The sequence below is a fragment of the Venustampulla echinocandica genome (genome assembly GCF_003357145.1).
Source record: "Venustampulla echinocandica strain BP 5553 chromosome Unknown scaffold_0, whole genome shotgun sequence".
Lineage (NCBI taxonomy): Eukaryota > Fungi > Ascomycota > Leotiomycetes > Helotiales > Pleuroascaceae > Venustampulla > Venustampulla echinocandica.
This window is the reverse complement of record NW_022474205.1, coordinates 1239712-1265263: the sequence shown is the minus strand read 5'-3', so window position 1 is coordinate 1265263 and position 25552 is coordinate 1239712. Positions and strand designations below refer to the sequence as shown.

At 48.8% G+C, this 25552-nt stretch overlaps 7 protein-coding genes across 7 annotated transcripts; 3 read left to right on the top strand and 4 right to left on the bottom strand.

Moving 5' to 3' along the window:
* Positions 1-1776: 1776 nt before the first annotated feature.
* On the top strand, positions 1777-2784 carry BP5553_00399 (uncharacterized protein; the record flags this gene model as incomplete). The annotated part of the gene is made up of 1 exon (XM_032009022.1): positions 1777-2784. One exon carries the CDS (start codon positions 1777-1779, stop codon positions 2782-2784), a length of 1008 nt encoding a protein of 335 aa, XP_031873076.1.
* Positions 2785-3223: 439 nt separating this feature from the next.
* Positions 3224-11673, bottom strand: BP5553_00398 (Acetyl-CoA synthetase-like protein; the record flags this gene model as incomplete). The annotated part of the gene is made up of 6 exons (XM_032009021.1): positions 3224-4672; positions 5113-5209; positions 5887-6720; positions 6770-11404; positions 11488-11510; positions 11614-11673. The coding sequence occupies 6 exons, from the start codon at positions 11671-11673 to the stop codon at positions 3224-3226; spliced, it is 7098 nt and encodes a 2365-aa protein (XP_031873075.1).
* A 1582-nt stretch (positions 11674-13255) lies between these two features.
* BP5553_00397 (uncharacterized protein) lies at positions 13256-15112 on the top strand (the record flags this gene model as incomplete). Its single annotated transcript, XM_032009020.1, has 1 exon — positions 13256-15112. One exon carries the CDS (start codon positions 13256-13258, stop codon positions 15110-15112), a length of 1857 nt encoding a protein of 618 aa, XP_031873074.1.
* A 522-nt stretch (positions 15113-15634) lies between these two features.
* On the bottom strand, positions 15635-18032 carry BP5553_00396 (uncharacterized protein; the record flags this gene model as incomplete). The annotated part of the gene is made up of 2 exons (XM_032009019.1): positions 15635-17683; positions 17751-18032. 2 exons carry the CDS (start codon positions 18030-18032, stop codon positions 15635-15637), a joined length of 2331 nt encoding a protein of 776 aa, XP_031873073.1.
* Positions 18033-18536: 504 nt separating this feature from the next.
* On the top strand, positions 18537-20314 carry BP5553_00395 (Phosphatidylserine decarboxylase proenzyme 1, mitochondrial; the record flags this gene model as incomplete). Its single annotated transcript, XM_032009018.1, has 3 exons — positions 18537-18961; positions 19017-19148; positions 19201-20314. The coding sequence occupies 3 exons, from the start codon at positions 18537-18539 to the stop codon at positions 20312-20314; spliced, it is 1671 nt and encodes a 556-aa protein (XP_031873072.1).
* A 469-nt stretch (positions 20315-20783) lies between these two features.
* BP5553_00394 (uncharacterized protein) lies at positions 20784-22463 on the bottom strand (the record flags this gene model as incomplete). The annotated part of the gene is made up of 5 exons (XM_032009017.1): positions 20784-20951; positions 21079-21517; positions 21582-21823; positions 21887-21899; positions 21964-22463. The coding sequence occupies 5 exons, from the start codon at positions 22461-22463 to the stop codon at positions 20784-20786; spliced, it is 1362 nt and encodes a 453-aa protein (XP_031873071.1).
* A 518-nt stretch (positions 22464-22981) lies between these two features.
* On the bottom strand, positions 22982-24264 carry BP5553_00393 (Uncharacterized protein; the record flags this gene model as incomplete). The annotated part of the gene is made up of 3 exons (XM_032009016.1): positions 22982-23834; positions 23884-23985; positions 24035-24264. 3 exons carry the CDS (start codon positions 24262-24264, stop codon positions 22982-22984), a joined length of 1185 nt encoding a protein of 394 aa, XP_031873070.1.
* Positions 24265-25552: the final 1288 nt, after the last annotated feature.

The following is a 25552-nucleotide window of genomic DNA, read 5'->3' as shown; positions in this document are numbered from 1 at the left end:
ATTCAACCTTTTGTTCTCAATCAAAGAACTTGAAATGAACAACGATCCCCTATGAGTTATTATTCGAGTATGTGTTACCGATATTCTAGCAAAACCCGTAGAACGGGTTTACTATCTTGGGCGCGACTTTTGTCAGCAGATTCTCCATCGACCATTCAATAAAGACTTGCAAGCCGAATGCCTGATGCTATGCATTTTCTTCCGAAATTTGATTCAGTGAATCCTATAAACTGATGGTTCCTTTACGACTTTAATGTCACTAGGCCATTAGACAAGGCAGGAGTTTGTGCAATTACTCACGAGGTCTACCATGCTACAAGGCAAGGAGATTCTTGGTAAGTTAAGACCGTAGCAGAGCAAACTAAGTCTCATATTAACTTACAATAGGGTGTTTACTCCACGAGAACGATGGGTCGAGGAAGGAAAGAAATACTGTTCTATGTACACCTAGGGCGGGGGTTATACGACCTACTAATATTAGGTTAGGAACAGGGCTGATGAGGTCGAATAGTAGTGAACTCATTTCCCTAGGTCGATTGTGAGTATAAGGTGTAAAGTATATATTAATTTAAGTGCTTGCGCAATACAAGAGCTTCTAGTACTCGAAAATATGGCCCAGGATATGTTATTTTCAAGTAGAGGAGAGTGTGGGTGTCCTAAGCTAGCTTTATATCCGAAGAGAAAGCCGCATATTTCTAATATAATACCTACCTAGCTAGGTAGGTTGTTCACATCTTCAGGCGATCACATCCGGCCACAAACTTGCAGAATACATAATTCGGAAAGCAGCGCTGGTTTTAAACTGCTCTTCTCGACAACATACGTACGCTCTACGGACTGAAGGATGTCCCTTTATATAGGGCTTTCCGACTTGTTGATGAGAGAAATGGGTTATTTCTCAACACCTTGTCATGGTTTACATGTATTCTGTTCAATGAACCATGATCCATCTACGTACATCGTTTCTTATATTAAGTATTTCCACGATCCACGACTCGTTCGCATCGTGGAGCTATCTCCCTAACTAGCCGAGGACAGCTTCGCACCATCTGTTCTTTTTGGCCATCTTTCAAGCGCGTTCCCTTTGGGCGGGAAGTACCTCGCTCCAAATCATGTCCCAGAATATCTCAGAGTCATGGATTTATCCCTTCTTGAGACATTCAAGATCTTGCACTCTTTAAAACTTGATACCCAATAAGCCAAAATAAATATTTTCAAGCTAGAACATTTATGGGGTTGTACTTTAGTGAGTCACCTGTATTGTTCATCGCGGGTGCAGCTTGCTGGTCCTCCCATTTCTACAGCGTAGGGCAACTGGACTGCACAATTCTGTACCACAACGCATCAAACTCTTCACTGCGTAACAGATGAGAAGTTGCCCTCGAACACCATTTATTATATTGGAAGCATTCTGATTCTAATCATCTCTTGTTCCCAACGTCCCTCTAAGCTGCGATATCATTTAGGGCTGGGACTTGTAGGATGGGGATACCTCGTTGGCCGCCCTTTCCCAAAGGAACTAAGGAGTATCCTGCGAACTCCCAAAAGGCCACACCAAGGGCTTTGCCCACCCGCAAAGCTCATGACGCAAGATAAATATCACTGAGCAAGACCTTTGGACACCGGTAGCAATTTTCCTTCTTGTCCTTACAGCGGTTCTTGCATTCGTTCCATATCATCTCATTAATTCTCCTTCTCATCCTCTATTCGGTCTCTCTTTATTCACCGTTACCTCCTCGCCTGTCTATATACAATCGTCTTTCCAGTTTCAGGATAATGGAAGATAGAGTGGAATTTAGTCTCAAGGGCTCCGCTGCTGGTCCAGTGGAACCGTCCCTAGGGGGTGGATCACTTAACGCCTCGCAACCTTCCCAAGAGCGCACCAGCTCATCTACAGAGCTGTCAACTGTACACACGGATCCGGATCCGGACCCAATGGAGCAAGGCCAAGATTCTAGCTCTCTTAGCAATCACGCCCGTTACCCGTCTTTTGTCAATCCCTGGTATGTTCCGCCAGTGGACGCAACAGTTTGCCCCGCCGAATTGGGCAATCCATGGAGTGTACCCGCCAACATACCGGACACATCTAGCATGGCTCGTATGGCAATTGGGACCGTCGAAGGCCAGCATAACGATGGCGTTAATAGCGGGGATGCCACCGAGCAAAGCGCTGGCACTCCCGAATCGAATTTGGCTGTCAATGATACTGGCACTGCCAAATCGAATTTGGTTGTCAATAATAACGGGGAGACGTTAGCTGTTGATAGCAACCCTGACGATGATATGGAATACGACTCCGATGCCGACTCCAACGATGATTATGAAGCCGACAATGATTTCCGTGCGGAGGATTATTATGATGAGGAGGACGATGCTGAAGACGACGGCGGTTCTTGTGCCTATACCAGTGACACCAATAGTGCACAAATAGATGTTGATGGGCTCAGCAGTAACAAGAAGAAACTATCCCCACAGCGACAAGCGCAGATAGACTACTACAAACGCCGTATGCCCAGCCGATACAATGACCCACTATTCATGAGATCGCGGGTCTATACTCGCAGTTCTTTGGCGCGCGAACTGAAGTTAGTTCCTATCTCCGCGCCCACTGGCGTCGTTATGGAGATGCTGGCTTGGCAAGTTCAAGCTGGGAAGGGAGTGCAGGGCGATAACGCCCCCTTCGATTCATTTCACGGCAAGGGGAAGAGACACTGTGAGAATTGCGAGGGTGTCTGTAGATGGAAGGGGATGATGCCCAAAGTAGTTGGGGGTGAAGGCGGATAAGGGGTAATGGTTCAAGCCTCTGGTAGGCGTGATGGGGATTAGGAATCATGACGAAGTAGTCCCGTCATGAACTGTATGATATGGGGGAATTGGATAAGCTGTATCCAGATTGAAGACTACTATATAGAAATAATATTAATTAAGAAGGATTTTTTCTCTCTAGTAGACTCAGTATCTAAACCCTCAATCACAATCCGCAATGTAAATGCATTTCGAATCAAGATTTAGGCCATCTTTTTCGATAATAAGCTCGTATTCATTTTAATTCACAAGTAAGCATAATGCGAAAGGAAATGACCAACATATAAACGCCCACCACCATAACAGCCTACCTCCAACCTATAAACAAGAATCCTCCCCTTGCTGTAAGCTCTAAACGCCATTCCGAGTGGAAGCCAACACCTCCCTAAAACATACAGGTAGAACCATAGACAAATATCTAGAAATACACCGCCTCTCCACTCTTGGAGATAATAAACTCACAACCCAACCTCGCCTCCTCCTCATAAGCCTGTAACTGCTCCAAAATAATATCACCAACCTCCGGCCCATCATCCAGTTTCTCCTTCACATGTATAATAACAACCTTAAGGCCTTTCAATGGAAACTCGCTCTTCCCACGAATAGAAAGTACTGAATTCTCTCGAGAAGACTGGCTGCCATAATTTAGAGGCTCGTCGGTAAGGCTTGATTGGATCTCAATGGCAGCAAACCGAGTCCGCGTCAAGGGGCTAATAGGCGATTGCGAGCCTACTGACGCCCTAGTTGTCCGACGGCGGAGGTCATCAACGGCATTGCTAGCACTGGGACGTTTCCGTTTCTTAGAATCTGCCCTCTCCCTACTGTCGCCGCCACAACACTGCACCTCGGTCGCTAAAGCTTTCAACTCTTCGATGAGAAATCGGGGGGCGAGATGTCCGAATAGTCTATCGTCGGATTGTGAGTCGTCATACGAGCATTCGATAAATATCCCTTTCAGCAGCCCAGAAGCGATCTTTGGCGCCGCCTCAACCCATACGGTTATATTTCGTGGGGACAGCGAGATGGAATCTGGCTCCACGTCGCCAAATATGATGATCTCGTCTCCGCTCGCGATATCACGTATGAAATATGCCGAGGAGTCACACACACAAATCCGACCACCACGGGAATCCGACCTTATTGATTCAGCTGGGCCAAATGACATCCCAGAATTTATGCGCGGAGACGTTTGATGTCCTGACGGGGTGGAGCGACCGGGCGAATCAAGGGAGAAACTTGCCCCCAGACCGGCACCGGATCCTCGATGGCTGTGATGCTCGAAGCAATGGCCGTGGCTGACACTCAGCGTCTTGACACCCAAACCCTCACAGACCTCCACATAGCCTTTACTGTCGCCCTCGCCTATCGCTGGGGAGCCGCCCTCGACCAGTCGCATATAAGTCACTAGACCGGCGCCATTATTCTCATCGGAAAGATTTGGCCAGATGACGTTATTGAAAATATGATTTTTGAAAGCCTCGATCGTGTTTGGTAAACCCGCAAGACGTTTCGGACGAGAACCTAGTAGGGACGCTGTATTTACAACGAAGCCATAAATATGATCTAAATGAGGATGAGTAATGAGATATGTGTCTATCAGGTTCCGCGTGATGTACGCAGCATTGGCTGCTGGTTTAACACTCGAGACCTCGAGGCCTTTGAACGGTCCCGTGGTTAAGGTGCTGGTGTTGGATTGTTGCTCATTTGATGGAGCTGGGATAGGCGAGTGTTGCTCAAGGATTTTAGATATCGCTGCTAAATGAGTTCCTGCGTCGACTGCGAGCAAAGAGTTTCTTTTCCAGGCTGTCGAAACGGATCGTACCAAGAATGCAGTGGTATTGTCTTCCTTAGGTCCGCCGCCCGATCCCTAGTCCACATGTTAGCTAGTAAATAGAATTTTCAAATAAAACGAAAGAGGCAGAATATATAAGAATATAATGATATCTAAATGTATCCATAGGTATATATCGACGCCCAGCCTGGCCCTTTAGTGTCGTCGAAAACTCGGCCGCCTCGTCACCCAGAGGGACGGTGCGCACGTGACCAAATACCGAAACAAGGACACTGGATCAGCGGCGAGCAAGGAATGATTGGGGTGAGACTGGGCTCCAACATGGCCAATTTGGATTCATATTAATTATTCAAGGCCCCGAAAGAACAAGGACAGCGCTCGCGGCGGGCAGGCACAGCTCATGCGTGTACGCGTGCGCGTGCGCTTGCGCTGGTGAGCGCATCGCGAAGATTGGACCCTCAAACCGCGAAAGCAAACGACGACAAAGAAGATGCTGCTTGCTTGCTCATGCTCACCAGAATAATGACTTCCATCCGCTCTGCTGCGCGGCTCGTGCTGCTGGCGCTCGTGCTGCTGCCCGCGTAGGCGCGTTCTTGTTGGTTCGTCGCAGTCCTGTGCTCTAGTCGAGTATTCCTGTAGCTTCGTACAACCTCGTATGTCGATCGTCACAAACAATGACTTGGTGATGATTGTCCCAAGCCGGAGGAATCCCGGGATCGGCGGCCAATTTAATGCAACAAGCCTCCCGTCGGGGTCACGAATGTTCTGGATGTGTTCCCGTTATGCAGACTCTGCATTGGGAATAATGATGTCGTAGCAGAGCGACAGGTCAGGGAAGCGAGCGAGACAAAGCCACCGTCCTGGTGGTCTTAGACAACGGATTACGGAATGGTGTTTGTAAGAACTGTAGATCGTACAATCAAGCTATTGCTTACAGTCTTCCAACATACAAGTACGCGGTCCGTCGATATATGACATTGGCTTAGAAATATGGGTATGGGCATAGACATAGACATAGATGCAAACATAGTAGAATAATACTACCTCGGTATCAAATACCGCTCATAGAGTAGCGTGGTATGCCATGAAACCCCCATTTACAACAATACTACATCTACTTCCGCGCCAGCCATTCAAGTAAACCCAAATCCAAAATATCATAGGTCATGTCATCTAGCCATCCATCTCCTGCAGAGTTGGGGCCTATCAATATATACAACACACCATCCATACCTCATCTATCCGTGTCTCCCCGAGCACAATCGTTTGCTGGTCCCCGCCCAGACTACCGATCCGCAAGATTCATATGCATAATTGCTTCTTGCTTCCATAGATCGTCATCATCTTCATGCGAACTACTCCGCAGGCCGCGCCCTTGCTGGCTAGGTAGGGTCCATATATCCCCTTCGCGTCCGTCGGCGGCTGGCAGGTTAATTTGCGGACTCGCTCCTGGTTTGGGCCCAACCGGCGGTGGGGGTTCGTTGGCGGAATCGAATGGAACCATAAACTCATTACTACCTTTAAGATTGAGTAGATTATTATTTTGGGCATTATAGTCAGGAACGGGGAGCTCGAAATGATCACGGCGGCTGTTCGTCGGCGTGTCGTCGCTGTTGACCGATGCGCCATTACTGTTCTTGGGTGATTCGACGATCGGGTCATCGAAATTGTATGCTGGCATTTCCGAGATGCCGGTGGGCAAGGGCACGTACATACTGTCAGCTTGCGCTCTTTCACGCTGCTGTTCCTCGAGGATTTGAGGAGCCGGCTCAACATGGCGAAGACTACTTGCCATAACGCTGCTATTCCGAAGGCTGGCAGCCCCGTTGCGTGGCTCCATTCCTTCAGTGACATCAGAAAGGCCTGAATCGGGGTCTCGGATGCCGAACTGCGCCATGGTGCGCATCTTGCGTGTAACCCAGCTGGCCAAAATCTTCCCGCGCTGCTTCTCCCCCAGCCTTGACCGTGGGAAGTCGCCTTTGTTGACAAATGCAACGATATCGACTACTATCTGATGCTCGTTGAGGATAGCGTTGACGATTACTGGGACGATTGAGGCGAGATAAGCCTTCCTCGCTACTTCAACCAGGACGACAATAAGTCCACCAGCTTGGAAAACAGCGCTGAAACATGGTTAGATAGATTTCAATTTTAGAGCTTCAGATAACTTACCAGCCTGCCGGCACAATATTTCGGTGGCATTTCTCGACGGAATATTCAATATCCATGGGGAAGTGACTCAATCCATTGATCTCGAAAGTCTCACCAATATTGCCTAAGACAAAGAGAACCTGCATGTCGACCTGTGCGCCATTGGGGCCAATTGGTCGACTAACATTATGTAGGAAACCAAGATCTCCGGTGCGAACATACTGGACATTTGGGTCACCGTCAATTGTCCGGCCATCAAATCTCTCCGAGTCGAAGGCGTCCTTAGATCCATAAAACGACTTGACGCAGGCCTCTGAATCAACCCAGATTTCGCCGTACTCCCCTTCGTGACAAAGACTCCGACTTTCTGGATTCACAATCGCTATTTGGGTTGAGACAGGAACCATTCCCGAGTCCTGGACAAGGAGAGCTTTGGGCTCGGAGTCTGGGTCGACAGCAACGACCATACCCCGCCTTAATGCCTGCGTATCAAGCCAAAGTTCGATCGGCTCGATACACATGTATGACCGGGACGCAATCATCGGGTTTAACACATGCGAATAGATCGTATTGATAGCTGTTCGGTCAAGGCCAGTCGCCGCAAAGTGCAGCCGGACTTTCTGGAATACATCAACGCGGGGCCGCCCTTCTGCAGATATCATCATATTTTTCAACTCATGCAGAGTGAAACCTTTGCCCGGCATCACGGACATGGCGTAATCCAGCATCTGAGGAGTTGCATATGTGTCCTTGATTTTGTATCTTGATAGAGTCAAGAATAGTGAAATAGGATTTTGGGCAAATTCAACTGGCGACACAAGGTAGGTGGGTGCGCCGACAAATATACCCATCAGGCTGGTATGAATAAAGCCCAAACCGCTGTGGCTTCGAACGCAACCTAAGACCGGCCTCGAGCTCGTCATTTGGCACGTTTCTTTCTGTACTTTGCACATACCCATTATGGTATCGTGACCCAGCTGTACTGCTATACGTCGTTGGTCCGGAGTCCAATATGTCCAGACGAGAACAGGGAAGCCAGGCTGAACCCACGCTGGTTGCATAGTTAACCCAAGATCGCGACATCCGCTGCTTTGTTTCGGGGGTTTGGTTGTATTGTATATGTTTGGCACGGAAACCTTCAAAACCTGAGCCGACTGTTTGAGATGTTGTGATACAGGCTTCTGCTTGAGAAGGTGGTCAACATCTTGATTCACAAGCACGGCCTTGACAGTGTAGTCCGCCACCATATGGAGGAACGCTGGGGCGTCCTCGTTAAGGCGGTTTTGGTCCAGAGGAGCCATTGGTATTGCCGTAACCCCTAAGCAGAAGCAAGCATGTACGGCGTATACAAAATCCTCCGAGTGCGTATACATAAGTATCAAATGATCACCAGATCGGACCTTAACCTTGTTCTTGAGATACATGGCTACAGCAGCAACTTTGGTGTCAAACTTCTTCCATGTAATACCCTTGCCCTCTTTGCCCCTGCCATCAATTGTGCAATAAGAAAGTTCGTCAGACTGTCGTGCAACTCTCCACTGCAGCAAATCGACAATGCTAGTGAAGTTGTTTAGCGGCGTAGACGTGCGATCATCAATGACGACTTCGCGTCGGTCAATGCCCGAGTATTGCTTGTCGCCGGGAGACAAAATATTTTCTCGTGTCTGGGAAGCAATCTGTGACCAGATACCGCCAATTGGATCCACACTAATTGGCAGGTTTAGAACGGCCCGCTCAACACCAAATTTGACATGCACGCATGGTAAGTTCCCAAGCTCGAATTCCCGTCGGCACAACATGTTCCCAATCTCCCTTCGCCCGTTTTTAAGGACTTTCGGTAATGTGTTGGGTGCTGTGATCATCACACAATAAACTCTCAAGTGGTGCTCTTGCATAAGCACTTCCATGCAGCGTTCTGATAACGAATCAAGCAATGCGGTATCCAGTTGTCGAGGAGGGCCTCCAGAAGTAACAGGGGCGGTTGATGCTGATTGGGATTCCAGTAGAACCACAGGGAGATGTTCCTCATTGACGTAGACATCAAACGCGGAGCAGTCGTAAATCTTTGGAACGTTCTTCATGATACTCACGATTATATGCTGCACAAAGAAGTAACGATACTCGGCAACTTCATGTCCGTGTTCAACCCATTCAACCTTCTGCCGCAATCGATCCTCATACAGTCCAAGGACGAAGATCTTGCCTTCGATGACAGTCCCCAGCAAACCAGTTCTTAAGAATTCCGGCTCGACCATCGTAGGTGTAGGCTCACCTGGGTCAAATTTGTAGGGACGAGCGTGAAATATTTGCTCTGTGTGTCGCGGTAAGGCCCAGAAGCCCCCTGACAGGGATGGCGAGTCAACCCAGATCTCGCCCACAGAATGTGGGGAAGATAGTAACCCAGTTTCAGGGTCAACGACGGTGAGAGTGGCATCGGGTATTGGGAACCCAAAGGCTCCAACTCGGACGGTGCCAGGCTCACTACTGGCCTTCTTGCGTGCCTCGTCTCCTATGGCGACCACCACCACCTCGTTGGTCTTGAGAGCTTCACGATCTAGAAGAACTTCGCTCAGCTCCGTTCTTCCCTGCTGTTCCGTAGGCGTTGTAGTTGTACCTCCAATGAGGCTGCCGAAGCCATCATTGACAGGTTTCTCCTTTACCTCCGGCTTCTCCTCTGGCTCGCTATCAGAGCCCATATCAAGTTTCAAAGGGCAACCCATCCGCTCTTCTCCACCCAGCCAGTCCCGCATACTAATAACCATGCCACCGTGTTCGGGTAGGCAGAGCATCGGCGCCACTAGTTCCCTCGCCCTTGGGTTTCGCATTGGTCTGAGCCATCGATCAGCAAGCACTTCGTGGAACTCGCTGTCCACTGTCAGAGTGTCTATTAAACAGAGTTTGACATGCTGGAAATTAGGTTCCATGCCCTTCTTGAAGTTCCGCGTTGTCATTGGATCTTGTTGGTAATTATAGGCTGCCCTTTTTAGACCGGGATAATCAGCCAACATCAGAGTTGCCCGGTATTTCGTGATGAGATGTGCGTAAAGACCAGGCGTCTCAACTGCCTTGTTTTCCATCCAGACACTTGTATGGCCACCATACACCGTCAGCAAAACGCCGAGAATCATGCCAATGCCTTGTCGGGGATCCAGATAAGAGACCAGGATCTCGCCATGGTTGCTACCGCCAGCCATGAGCCTGCCGTTTTTGTCTCTAAGACGTGCACTAAATGTATCGGCAGTGTTCGATGGGACGGTAGAAATAATGGCACTTAGACAAGCCATCTGATGCATAATTGTACGGTGGCTCATCACAACTCCCCTCAGGTCCCCAGTAGGGGCTCGCGAGAACTCGATATATGCAAGATCAGGGACGGTCAGAGGTGGCACATCGTCTTTCTTCTTGGGGTGAAAACTTCCAAATTCGTTTGTTTTCCACCATTCTACTCCACGTGGCCAGTTGAGTTTTTGAGTGGTAATATCGCGTTGAAATGCTTTCAAGTTATAGTCTGTGGTGAGCGCTAGATGTGCTTGCGTGGATGTAAGAATTAAATTTAGCTTCGCGTAGTCCTCGAGATCGTTGATGGGAACAGCAACTACACCAGCAATAAAGCAGCCAAGTATGGCAATAGCAAAGTCAATGATTTCCGTATCCCGGTATATCAAGGCGACTCTATCTCCACGATATAAAGAGCTCTTATCCCTGATCACTTGAGCTACCTTTTCGGCTCTGCTGGCAAGTTTATCCCAGGTTATTGACGCGATTTCTTTCCCCTTGCCATCCAGAACCCAATAAGCTGGCGCCTTGGCGGTCGTCCGGCTGCGGTGTCTTAAGACAGCTGCAATATTATCGAACTTCGACATGGGCGTGTTTCCATCATGGGGGTCGTACACAGCAAAGGGCACTTCCCTGGGCTCCAATGGCATCTGATACTCGAGGGCAGCGGGCGGGGGAAGGTCATTAGTGGTTAACATGGGTGGCGCCATGGCAGCTGTTGGGGAGAATGCGTCACTCGACGAGTATTTATGAGGCCCGCCTCCGTACGAATTTGGAAGTCCATTATCGTGTCCCTGCTGGCCCGCAAAATCAGAGAAGTATCGTTGTTGTGACTCTCCTAGCATTGTACCGTGGGAATCCACCATTGTGCCAGTCCGGCCATCATAAACTTCACCGGCTTGCTCGGTATGCCCCGATTGATATTCCGGATTAAACGCATAGTTTGCCCCTGAATTGGTCGATCCCATTGTCATACCCCGATCTCCCTGCCTTCCATCAAATGTAGGAGTTCTGGGTAGGAAGAGCGAATCATGACCGGACGACGGTTGTCTCGGCACTGGATTATGGATACCAAGCCGCAACTCTTTCGGCCTTTCACTAGGGAAGCCCCCTTCCTGGGCTCTATTACTTCCGAAGTCGCTCGCCATTGTATCTAATCGACTAGATGTCGGTCTGGAAGGCGGCTGAGCTCGTGCGCCTAGTGTTTGCTCTGGGTATATCGAACTCGCAGTAAGGGCTGCGAGTGAGGCGGTGCGCGAGCCATCATTCGAGGGGTGTAGAGTGTTATCTGGTGAGTGTATCCGGAGACCTTTCACCTCGGCGGTACCAGAGGATGGCCCAAGGTATTGTGACAATAACAGCGTTCGCCGTTTCTGGTAACTATAGAAGCCGCATTAGACACCTATCTTTTTGGTAAAGGTGGCTGCCATGAGTCTGCAGGTCATAGGCAGGGTCATCCATACCCTTTTTCTGTAATATCTCCTTCCTACGCAGGGCCAAGTTAGCATCACAGCCTGAAAAATGCGCTCGTTCCAATATTGGGAAACAGCCCAGCACTTCTCTTGCATAGTTGGAAATCCTCGGCTTACCTCGAGTTCATGCTCCAGTTCCAGCAGCTTCTCCTGCAACTCTGGATTGCTCGTCGCCATCGTTGGGGAATTGTTCGCTCAAAACCCGCGCGGAGCGAGAGAGGGAGGACAGCGAGAGTTGCCCTTGTCAGGCTGGGTCGGCAGCGGGGTGTGTTTCCCGGCGCAGGGTGATCAGGGAGGACGGAGACGGCCGCACGCTGTCGAAAGCATGAATTCGCGGTTTCTGCAGATTAAGATCGGGAATCGTATTGTAAGAACCCCCTATATCAGGTTACGAGCATCATGTAGAGGCCATGGTCGTGGAAATGGAAATCGACAGCAGAATGGACGACTAAGGTACGAGTTGATGACGATCCGTGCCAATGGGATCAGGGTCAAGGTGGCAGGGGGGTTGCGGGCCGAGGGGTCGGGTCACGTGTCCTCCACCCACTAACAAAGGACTACAAATCTCTTGATCTCTTGGTTTTCTCGTCTCTCTTTTTCCTGTTTTTGTTCATTCCTGTATGATATCAACTATATAACAACACCATTTCTCAGCCTATCCACGCCTTCCTGCGTCGCCTGTACGTATTAGGATGTGATTCTTACGATGATGTCTAGCTTGAGCACGTGCTTCAATCAACGATCCAACATGCTCGATTAACTATCATGATGGGTTGCTCTCATTTATGAAGCAGGCTGCCAGTACGTGAATTTCCTCCATATGCTATTCCAATCAGCACACAACCCTCGCGTGGCCCCGCAGACTGCGAGGCCCGCGGTGATCGCAAGATGATGAAAAATGCAAAAGATTATCACAGACCTGTTCTGAAAACACAATGTTGATTATCTTGGAGACCTACTGAACCTTGCCCCACAAACATTATGCTCAATCCCCAAAATACCATGCCGTGTCAGAAGCTTACTTCAGTCGACACAGTATCGTCAACGAATCACGTCAGCAGCTAACATGGCTTCCGTCGTCTCAGTACTGGAAAAGGTTTGTTATCGGACTCGGTCCAGCTCCCATGCTCCTTGTTCTACTATTCCAGTGCCAGACCCGACGGTATGTTTGCCTAACGCACTGTGGTGGATCGATAGAGGCCGACGATGGTACTGTAGCCCTTTGCCCTTTTCAACCCGTACCATTGCTTCGATATCAAAGGTGCAAAGTGTCTGGGCATTCTTTGTATTCTTGACAAGAAATTGGCTATTTCTTAAAGAAAACTATTCCGAGGTTCTCCAAGATCAAAGGCACAAGGTGCTCTCTCTGCTTTCTTTGTGTTTTGCACAAAGATTGTTGGGCTCAGCTTCAAAGAAAACACAATGGTAGAACAATAAGCAACTTCTTTAGGAATATACGAATAAGACAATGAAAACATCGATCCTTTCTCGGCTCTTTATCTCCCACGAGGCTCCTCTGCCAATGCACCAGATGGTTGGATCGAACACCGTCATTGTTCTCTTTAACATTTTGAATAAAGAATTATCTCTATATATATAGCTCTGCAGTGTTTTCTGTGTTTTATCTGTTCTGCATCCATTCCCATTTTCTACTTTTGAGAAACAACCAGGTCCTGTTCCTTTCCTCAAACACGACTGGATCGTGCAATAAGTTTCATTTTAGAACGCGCTGCTTACTCATACAACTATTCATACAACTATGGCTACTTCGGACGTTCCAGGCCAATCGCCTTTCAATGCTGGTACTATGGATGCCGAGTTGCGCCGGATTCTCGGTGAGGACGGGAGCGATAAATATGCGGAAAATTACCTGATGGATTTTGTCGAGAATAATCAATATACAGACGACCAGGATATCAATGGATGGTTCCCGATGGATGTTGATCTTGATGCCCCTATCAAGGAAGTAGATCAAAGTCGTCGGCCATCCTATAAACCTCACGAGCCAACTCCAACACCAGCTCTCCAGCTGGAGGAACCTTCATTTGCCCAAAATATGTCCACAAGCCACGACCTCAATCCATTGCTTGCACCACAATCCCACTTTCATGCTCCTCGCGAAGGAGGAGATCAAAATTTCCTAGCAGGCCCTGAGCCTAGACGGCCATCTATAACCCAACCTCTCCCAAGAGAATCTTCGCCAGAACGCTCCTGTTATAGCAACGAGGTGCTGAATAATTTCAAGAACCCAGTGATGGCGCTTAAGATAATAGACTACATCAAATACCCTTTCGACGAGAGGCTTCAACGGGCTCTTGAAAAGGAAGTCAATAGGCAGGAGTCCGTAAGGCTCCATGTCTCAGAACCTGAGTCCATACCAGGCGCGAAAAATAACCGATTTTTGAACAAGCTCAAGTTCAATCCCAGGGAGCATTACCAACCTCTTCCTCAAATGCCGGTGACTTGGGGACCTCTAGACCCCGATACTCACAAGCCCATCTTCCAATATACGAAGTATGGCGAGCTTATGCCTGGTAGTACGTTTACGGTTGATCAAATGATCACCTATCTTGCTCAACACCCTCTTCACTATGGCTGCGCGGATAAAAGGCACTCAAAACTCCGGTTATGGGTTCAAGTATCACCTGCAGACAGTAGAGGACGATACCCACATAAAGATTCCATGAAGTGCAGATTCAGAGACTGCCCCAACCCCACGCGTGGTATCAACAAAGGCATGTTTAGAGTCTGCTTCGATGAACTATCATGGACCGACATGGTTCCCGCGTTGGACCCGTACCACAACGCCGGGTATGTACATCTATACTGCCTGGAAAAGTTCATCGACTTCCCCACTCTCTGCAAACAGTTCAATGTCAAGGCCGACGTCCGCGCACTTCTTGAAGAAGAACGGAACAGAATGGCCGTTAACAGGGACCACCAGAGCATGGAGACCGTAACGAGGGATTTTATCGAGGCTTCTGTCCCTTGGGGCAACGTCGCAGGAGGACGCCCACAAGGACACGACTGGTATCCGATGTCTCTCTGCTCACAGCTTACTGAGGAGCATATCCGGCTGCAACCACAGCTCGTGCAAGTTATACGGGCGAAAAGAGGTGGCAATAACATTGATATACACCGCAATAACGTCGACCTCTTCGCCGAGGGAGAGGCATTAAAAGTAAGAGGCAGGAAACTCGGACGCCCTTTGGGCAACAAAAGGGGGCCTGCCCTCGGTGGAAAGCGCAAGCGCGCTGCTGAGAACACTGATGCTGATGACGATGATTCCGATTTAAATGACAACATTTTGGATGATGACATTCAGGATGATAGCATTGCGGATGATTTGCAGATTGCTCAATCTTCTGAGCGCGCAGCGAAGAGGCCCAAGTACGATACAGTTGAGTTATCTGCTCCTCAACTTGCAATGGGAAGTCCGGGCACGCCCAAGCGTGGTGACCAAGGATATGATGCAGATGGCGAGTATTCTAGCGTCGGTAACATCGGCTCGCCTCAAAATGAGTACGCGGTGGAGAGACGTAGACTGGATGCAGCTGGACTGCATTCCCCTACCATTCCAACGAATGAGTCAACGCCTAAACCTCAAGGGGTATAAGTAGGAGAGTCCTACTTTTCATGAATTTTTTAAATTTTTAATTTTTATCTTTTGTATATGTTTTATGCGAGCCTCTTTAATTGATACTAAAGAGGCTGCACATATTATCAATCCCATTTTCACACCATCCTCATTAAGCAACGCTCTTCCGTGAAACTCACAAGTAACAATATAGATACAGTTATGTTAGTTTAATATGCACGACCTGCAAAGTGACTCTGTAGGCTCTAGTAGAAGTACAAAAGGATTAACAGGCGGGATTTCAAGTGGGAGACCCGTAATTTAGCAATACTTCTACTCCATCTTTACCACTAAGCATGATCAAGATTCATCTTTTGGGCTGTTCGAGTTATATATCCGTTTGATAGCCTATATATTCAAGAAGCTGGGGCTTTAACTTGTGGTCAGCAACCATAATAGCTAATGTCAAATATATCTTTGCCGGAACTTTAAATGGGCTGTTCATCACTTGTGTGCACATATCTCATTAGGAATCTATCTTAGGTATAGAGTACATCTACTTCAAATTTCAATGAGAGGCTGGTCCTGTTGGCCTGGCTGGTCCCCACTGGAAACGCCCGTCTGAGCTTCTGTGCTAGTTTCCTGTTCATGGCCACCTTCCCCTTCTCCTTCCTCCGAGCGTTCAGCAGCCGCCGCAGCCTCCGCCTCGGCTTCGAGACGTTGTCGTTCTGCAGCAGCAGCATTTGCTTCTGCCTCCCTAGCTGCAATATGTCGTTCACCGACACCTGGCACTAAACTTGCGAGAAACAATAGCAAAGCATGTTCTGCACGTCGTATTTGGGCCATGAGCCAACCTCCATTCGCTCGTCGGCGCTCAGCAAGCAATCTTGCAGCTATTTCCGCCGGATCCGGCTCGCCCTGACCTCGAGCGGGAGCTTCCTGGTTGTCTCGAGCAGGTGCCGCTCCTGGTTGCGGAATGGCCGCGTTGGCAGCAGGAACCAGGGCGGCTTCCGGTCCAGCAAGAGGTAGCAAAGCCTCGAGATGTCTTCTAATTGGGCTCCATACTTGTTCCGCAAGTCCATTGAAAATACCAGTGTTGATAAGGAAAACGACGAATGCGAGACCGCTCACCATAATCCACCGTGCCCAACTAGAGTTTCCCGAGGTAAAGAACCAGACAAACCCAACTAAGCGGATCATCAACCACAAAATTGGCCCAATTTGTGCAGCGAGAGCACCCGCGCCCGGATTCGCATGGGGCACGTTTACCTGCTGGAATTGATCGTCATTCCGCTGGCGTCGATTACGTCGAGCTTGCCGTTCCTCGGGGCCATTCTGATATTCTGGAATTCCCATCGCCGCCCCAGCTTGGCCCCGAGCTTGAGCTGATGCCGCTGGATCATGTCGATGACGTCTGGAGTGCTGGCGAGGAGTGAAAAATGTTGCCGAGTTACTGACTAGAAGCGCTCGAGGGCCCTGAGGCGATGAGAGTATATAAACCGTGGATTCAGGAGACGGAGTACCTGCAGCTGCAGCTGCAGCTGCTTCATTGTTTACAGTTAATGGATTCGGAATGGCGGAAGCGGAAGGGGAGCCATCCGTAGTGGCAGGAGTAGCTATCGACCCCGTGTTGGATTGTGATATGGCTGGAGTAGGGCTACCAACAGCTTCCTGTGAAAGCGGCTGTTGCGGATTTGAAGCGCTTCGTTGCATGTTTCCCGGGGCAGTTCGGTTGTTTTGGGCAGCTAGATAACGATCTGCGTTGCGCAAAACGGCTTGAATATCCAATGCGGCGTTCACAGGCGCCTGCTGGCTTGGATGGTGATGATGAATATGGGGTTGCGGCATTGGAAGCGTTGTCGTAGTCTCATTCACGGTCACCTGCCACCTTTCGCCATTTGGCCCGGTGCCATCACGGGTATAAGTAGTGGTGTGGTTAGGTCTGTGAACGTTGGGACTCGCTCTCCCTGACGAACTTAATCGCGTCTGGTCCACAGGAGTCACATTCCCACTATTGTCTTGAGCTCCGTGTCTTCCTTCTGCCGCGCGCTCTCGTTGTTGCTGAGCAATGAGAGTTTGTACAGATGGGGGCATGGCTTGAGGTGGCCGCAGACCAAGGTGGGGCAACTGAAGGAGGACTTGAGGAGCGGCCAGAGGATTAACCATTGCGTGTCCAGGCCCAGGTCCAATTCCAGGTCCATGTTGGCCAGGGTTCAGGGCCCCAGGGGCGCCGCCTTGAGTACGATAACGCTGCTCAAGGCTCCCCATTTCTTGCTGCAATCGCTGTGTCTCACGTTGTAGTTGCTGTAGCCTCTGCGCCATGTGGTGATAATAGTGCTCAGCTTGGTGAAGAACCTGATGCTGCTGTACGTGTTGAAAGCCGGGGAGGGGTTGCTGGGCTTGCATCCCTTGAAAAGGATGTGCAGGCACAGGTGTCGACTGGGAACGGGGTTGAGGTTGGGGCAATGGTATCAACGGATTATTGTTACTTGGTGGTGGGATAGCTGGCGGTGGTGGTCTCGCGACCGGCGTAGATGTCAATGAAGGAGCTGAGGCTCCCTCCGCAGGCCGCAGTACCAAATGTAAAGTCTGTGGTTCTGGATTGCATAGCTAGAAGTAATCATAGTATAATTAGCCACATCCCTTGAGCGCAACGGCACAATGTGTCCTGCCTTACAGTTTCTTGACCAAATATCTCCAGCATAGTTTCAGAATCCCTTCCCAGCATCCGTCCCCGGTGGATCAATCGCTGGCTATCGTCCACAGGCTTTGAGGGCAGAGCATCTCGAACCTTTGCCTTCAGCTGCTTCACCGTTGTGTTTGCAGACAGATGAGGGAAGCTCAAACGGCTCGCAGCTCCCACTGACGGCGACACAATCACCAGGGGGAATGAAAGGGGTTCTGGCTGTTCCTCTTCTCTTGTCGGCGCATCGTTTCCGGCAGATTGTGGTTGGGCCATCTTCCTATGTATAAGGTGATGTTCGTTGGTCTATTGGATACGTGGAGCGTTCTGGCAGAGGGAGCTGTGTATGGGCAAGGACCGCTCAAATTCGAATTTAGGACAGCTGTAAAAGAGAAAATAGACCGCCCAATTCGTTGCTTTGCTGTGTGCGGGGTTGAAAGCCGAATCTATTGGCTTGGTGCAACTGAAGAGCTGAAGCTCTTTGCTCAGTGGAATCAATGCTCAACTGTCAATAATGATAATGATACGTGTGCTACAGCTTGGGTTTGAGACGGATATAGGATATTCCGTATCCGCGTTTGTATTTACCACGGCGATAATATTCACCGACCCGGAGAATTCACATGGACCCTTCGTCATCGGGGGTTTCAACAGAAGATCTTGCCTTTATTACTACGAAGTACATAATTATATTCTTTACTCCACCTTTTCTCTTTTTATCTTCTTTATGGCTGGCTAAGGATGTGCAACTATTAAACATCAACGCCAATTATTTTCCAAATGGCACCAATAATAGTACGATGTGCAAAGCCTCAAATGATTCGGGCGCCTTGCCAAGCTCGGCCTCGAGGGCTCCCGTCGCAGCTACATTTTCGTTTTCGATACAACCACAGCAATCATCGAGCGTTCTCATCATCGGCCAAGCGTTACCGGCCCCAGTCGAATTATAAAGAGTCATTTTGGACGCGGCTTCGAAAGGCCCTGGACGATACAAAGATCAAGTGGTATCCCATACCGGTGAGTGTGGGCATTGGATTTCTCGGCCTTGCCCAGGTGTACCGGATCAATGAGCGAGAAAAGGCACGGCAACAAGAAGATGGGTTGGGGGATAACGGATATGTAAATGGCACCTCTGGGGGAAGTGATGGTGAAGGCCCCGAAGGCAGCCCCCAAAAACGTCCTAAAATCAGGCCAACTGGACCATGGTTCGTTCTTGTGATTATGGTTACTCTCCCGTAAAGTCAACTAACATACCGCTAGGCAAATCCAGGTCATGTCAACGTTACCATTGAAAGCCATATCGAGGTTATGGGGTAAATTTAACGAGCTTCAAATTCCATACTATTTGCGGGTTCCTGGATTCAAATTATATTCGTTCATTTTTGGTGTTAAGTATGGTCCCTCGACAAACGCCACAGGTGATGTCAAGCTAATTTGTCCCCAGTCTTTCAGAAGTATCTGAACCCGATCTCCATGTATATCCAAACCTCGCTGCCTTCTTCTATCGAACTTTAAAACCTGGCGTGCGGCCCCTAGACCCTAATCATAACGCCCTACTGTCCCCATCTGATGGGCGAGTGCTTCAATTCGGAAGAATTGTGGGTGGTGAGGTAGAACAAGTCAAAGGCATGACTTATAGTCTTGATGCCCTTCTCGGGGCTCACGAACTAGACGAATCCTACCCACCTAAATCATCCCATGACATGATGCCAAAGAAAGGTGCCACTTCATACAGAGAAGGGGACTCGGAAGTGATCAAACAGGATGAAGAGTTTGCCACTGTCAATGGTATATCATATACATTGCCCAATCTTTTCTCGGGCCCACATAAGGGACCGGACGCAAAGACCGCCGATGCATCTACAACCCCCAAACCAGCTTCAGAAGCCGAGGTTAGGGCGGAACTTGCACTGGGTGCTCGCCCTTGGTACGCACGTGTCACACAAGCAAATCGAACTGCTTTATATTATGTTGTTATATATCTTGCACCAGGGGATTATCATCGCTTCCATTCACCCACCGCATGGGTAGTTGAGAAGCGACGGCACTTTGCTGGGGAATTGTATAGTGTCTCGCCGTATCTTCAACGGACATTGCCTGGGCTTTTCACACTTAATGAGAGAGTTGTGCTGATGGGAAGGTGGCGATGGGGTTTCTTCTCCTATACGCCGGTTGGTGCTACCAACGTCGGATCAATTAAGATCAATTTCGATCGGGAATTGCGCACAAACTCCCTAACCACTGACACTGCTGCTGATAAGGCAGCCGAGCAGGCCGCAAAACGTGGTGAGCCTTATAGCGGCTTTGCAGAGGCTACTTACGAGGCCGCCAGCCCCATATTACACGGCCACGCTTTAAGGCGAGGTGAAGAAATGGGTGGTTTCCAGTTAGGTAGTACCGTCGTCCTGGTCTTTGAGGCGCCAAAGAAGAAGCGGCCTAGTCTCGATGAAGGATGGATGGGGGACGAAACTAAAATAAAGGGCGGTTGGAACTGGACTGTTGAGAAGGGGCAGACTGTCAAGATGGGACAGGCAATTGGGTTTGTGGATGAACCTTGACCGGTGCTGCAATGATGGGTATGTAGAGCTGGGCATACTTGCCCGGATACTTCACAGTCACTTGTATGAAATAGGCGATATGCTAGACCTTAGAAAATACCGTTGCATAATCTGCCTTGGAACTAATAGTTCTCGGTTTCCATTTAGTTTGGTGTTTGGATATCTATATAGGTTATATCCTGAGACGCCTTTTGATCCCCATATTTGTTTCCTTCAGGGATCTATTGGAAATTTTCAAACGCCCGGCCATATAGCACGACAGACTACTATTACCATGTGCAATGCAACCTCAAATGTTCGAGCAGCTTTGTCCTCCCTTAATATGGATGATTAAACCTTTTTTATTTGCTTTATATTGGGTTGAAATGTGGTAAACACTTAGCACAAAGAAATATTATAGCTTTCTACATAAACAGCCATAATCTCCATTAAAACTAGAACGCTCACCTATATACCAAGTACCATCCTCTCATAAACGCTTAAGGGGATTTCTGCTGAGTCTCAACTTCACCACTAGGACCAGTGCCGCAGAGCCAAGGGCCATTGATCCAGCGTAAAAGATAGCTGGATGATACGCCTTCAGAGTACTATTTTCTCCTCCGTATGCTGCCAGGAGATATCCGGCGATTGGAGCGCCCTGGAACTAGTTAGCGTGTGCATATTTATACCGGGAAAGAGTCTTTAGACGTATTCATGGGGATTCCCTAGGTGAGTGACAAAACCTGGAGCGGGTTGAAGCTGGTTAAGAATGTTACAGTACTGACCATCAAATAACCTCCACCCCACCCAGTGACAATCATACCCATCGCAACACCCACTCTCTGGGACCCAAACACAGTTCCCACAACCGTCGGCATAGTAGAGAAGAACCCCCCATTCGCCGCACCATTAATAATCACAAAAACAACCAGCGGAGCAAGGGAGTTCGAAACCGGCCACAGGACCAACATGCTCACAGCACTCAGTAACAATGAAAGAAAAAGCGTATTAACCGGACCTATGGAATCAGAAAGCAAGCCGCAACAAAGCCGGCCCATTGCCGATGAGAAGTTGAAACCGGCAACCAGACCAGCTGCCACACCGTGGGAGAGACCGAGTGATGCGCTGTACAAGGGGAGAAAGAAAGGGGGTACGGGAAGAGGGAATGTAGCTAATACGCCGGCGAAGAAAAGGGTTGAGAATTGTATGTTTTTGAAAAGGCTCCTATGAAATAATATCAGCTATCTCCCCTAGGCACAAATATATGATTTTGATCGGATGAACGTACCATTCGACAAATGTTGTAGTAGTTATAGGAGCACGCTCCTTAATCAGCCATGCCGCTGGAAGGCCCGTAGCAAGTGTTACCAAGCCCAGGATTCGGAATGTCCATTCAGGCCCCAGTTCTTGAATCAAAGCATTGACTGCAAAGGCAATTACCGTTCCGCCTATGCCACCTCCGGCGTAGACGATTCCATTTGCTATTCCACGCTTCTTGCTGAAGTATTGGGCTGGAACTGTGCATATCACCTTTGCTGGGAGTTAATTCAAAGTACAGATGAGATATAAGATCTGATGGGGTCTGGCACATACCATGAATAATATACTATTAAATTTATTCATTAGCAGCTTTCGGCATCTTCATCTATCATATAGTGTCAAAGACATACCTGCATCCAAGTCCCATAATAACCCCCGCATTGAAAAACAAAGCCCCAACACTTCTCGTTGAGAACCCACTCAATATCTCTCCTAGACCTAACAAGCCAACGCCAATCAGGCTACTGTTTCTCGCCCCAATCGCCCTTATAACCCTCGCATTCACAAGAGCCAATATTGAAATACAGGCGCAGGTTAGTGATCCTACAAAGGCGATCGTAGATGGACTTGAAAGCTTTCGAGCAACAAGAGCAGCTTGCATAATCCCCCAGCAATATGTCGTTCCCACGAACCAGAACGTGACCGTGCTACATGCAAATATAACGACCCAGCCGTACCCGCCATCAGGGACTTCAGCATCGGCGAGCCGGGATGCTATGATTATTGTATCGGCATTGGCTGGGTCAAAGCCGAGTAGGTTCGGTGGCCCAGATCGCTTGTTGGATCTGGCAGTTGAGACATTTGAGTTGTGAGGTAGAGACTCAAGTGTGATAGTCTGTGTTGAAGTCATGGCTCTTGTGGCGATTAAGACTATGAGATAAATTAAATGCCTTGAGCTTGTATAAAACGAATTATTATTTCCACTTCCAGTTCGATGCAGAGAGTGAGGAGGATACAATTCTAAAAATTCGTCCCTGCTTTATCCTATTAGCATTGGGAGTCTACAGTTCTCTGGTTACGTTGTCGCAGATGTAAGGTACTCTAAGTGGGGTTTATTGTTCCTTGAGGATTGGCATCCAGTCGCTTGGTGCGCCCTGCTGATGTCAACCTGAAGCACATCGCTCTAAGGCTAACTAAAACTCACTGTATCTCACCCGGAAGAAAGCGAACTAGAAGTGGGTAAGTACCTTGCTTTACTATACACTCACCGCTGCTGCGTTGGTAAGGAAGAAAATATGAAAAGCATTGCGATACGGGACGGCTATCAACGGGATAGTTCAGGTCATCATGTCCATTAATAATACTTCCCATTTTCACCCTATTAAAACGACTCGAGCCTTCTATCAGCCACGGCTGTTGAGACACACTCTACTTCCTCTGTTTTGTAATCTCAAAAACTTCCAGCAGGCCCTTCACTGTGCTCTCCACATTCATCGTGACACTAGGCATCTTCTCATAGCTACCCTCGCACATAACAGCCACCAACGCAAGGTACTTGTTAACCTCACGCAGCATGATCGGGCGTTTCATATCCGTCAACACAATGGCGCTCTCTGCATCCCTGCAAGCTACCTGATCCTCCAACTTCTTACTCCACGGTTGCCCCTCCAAGAACTCTATGTATTCTTTGGGTCGCTCCCAACCATAGATTTCTGATACGTCGACAATTACATCGATGTAGTCACTACAGATCTCATACGATGGCATGTCGACCGGAGAAGAATCAGTGGCGATGTATATTTTGGAGAGGACGTCGAAGAGATAGGCCTTTTCGAACCTGCAAGCACGGCAAAGGTCGTTGAGAAGTGCTTCTAGGGTAGGGAGATGAGGGATCAACTTTTGAATGACCTTGCTGAAGGCCTCGAAGATGGAATGGTTGTAGATGGATGTTAAATGAAAGTTGATTGGAGCATTCTCGACTCCGTGATCAGAGAGCTCATCTTGAATCCGCTGCATGATGTCACGTTGGATGTCCAGCTTGTAGTCATCAGAAAGCCCGTCAACTTTGTGAATAAAGACCTCAACATTGACATTGGGATAGCTCGGTTGGAGGTTTAAAATCGTGCTGTTGAGACGGTTTATAGCCTCGAGATAGTCGTCTTGAGCGTCGATAACCCAAATAAGGGCACCGATTTCGCCAAAAATTGCGTCGAGGTCAAAGGACGGATCCAGGAAGTCAACCTGGCCAGGGAAATCCCAGACTTGGAAGTCCATGAATGAACTATAACCACTGTAAGATTGGGCTAGATTGTCTGTGTGACAGGACTTACTGCATGGAATCCTTTTGTATTCTAGCCGTGGACTCTAGAAACAAAGTTTCATTTGGAGGCATCTTATGAAAAACAACACTTGATATTGATGATTTTCCGCTTCTGCTCTTGGTGAGCTGATGTGCATAATCTGGGAAGTTATAGATCTTACCTTCGCTGGCCCATCAACAATAATCTTGGCTTCCCTTTGGCGGCAGGGCCTGGGGCTGGCTCAGGAGCCTTAGTTCCATCTTTCTTTTGGACGTTGAGACGATTCTGTTCATGAACACGTTCGAGATTCAGCTGGGCTGGACTGATGTGGCGGACAGGACCTTGACGAGGGGAGCCATTGTAAGAGGAATCCAACTTGGGCCACCTCCGACCTTTACGAAGGAGGTTCATGATGTTTGAAAAACGACAGTTATGAAAATCGAACGCAAAAATGGAGGTCTCAATGCAGCTTTGCGTGCCTATAAGGTGAATTGATGTGCAGCAAAACGGGGGCTTCAATCTTGAGGGCAAATTATATCACCGCTAGAGGTGAGAGCAAAGCAGTTATGCGACTGTACATGCCCAGAGTGCTATCTCAATATAATATGAGAAACACATCTGTTTGCGCGTCGGCTGGGGACAGATCTGGTGCTTTGGACAACTGATAGATTCCGATAACTCGGCGTCAGATAGACGATAGTGTGTTTCGCTATCCGGCGGGGAGTCGCAGCATAGCCGTCTAAGATGCTCCAACGCAATTGCAATACTGAGGCTCCGCAAATGACAGGTATGGCGAACCCTTAACTACAGGTCCACCAAAACACGAGCTCTCTGAGCTGCCATCGACAACACAGCCCCGAGTTTGACAACAAACGCTAGATCCAGCTTGAAAGGGAACAATCCACCCCGAATCGCAAGCTGCAACGCCCAATGTCGTACAAGCGCCTCGAGCATTGAATTTTCTTCCAGACCGAATTGATGCGCGATTGGGCAGAAATCAATATTGAATGAGCAACCTTCCCGCACCGTCCTAGACGGAGAGACATCGAGTCCCGTAGGCCAAACTCCAGCGGGAGGAAAGAGACCCCGGGGCAATTCAAGTCCAGCAAAACAGAAACATGGGGATTGCAAGAAAGAAAACCTCGTACCTCCATAGCCTTCACTGCTGTCCTGCTCCGTCTCGTTTAACACGTCACCGCCGATGGATACAACGACGGTCCCCGGCCGTTGTCAGCCTCTTCGGCTGCACCTGGCGGCAGCGATTGAAGATACTTCGGTCCTCGCTGTAGTCTGCTTGGTTTCCTGATATCGTTTTCGTCCGAGGGGTCAATGTGCAAGGCAGCTTCTATCACCGTCTTCGCTTATCATCCGAGCTCCAATCGACGTTGGATGCGGTGGTATTGCGATAAGACAGGCATAAAATTATTGGGAAGCGGCTCTCTCCGGCGTCTCTTTACTCAAGATATATGCTGAGGTTGAGGTCGATGTTGAAAGAGCAGTATAATCTCGCAGGCGGAGCGAAGAGTGTTGAATCTTAAGACTCGTGATTGGGACGTCTCCAGGAATTGCGGGGAGAAATGATATGCCCACAAGCGAAGCGACGGTGTAGTGACATATGATATCTGATATCCTCAGCTAGCCTCACACCACCTATCTTGGCGATCCGCAAAATACCCATATATAGGACGCTCCGTATATA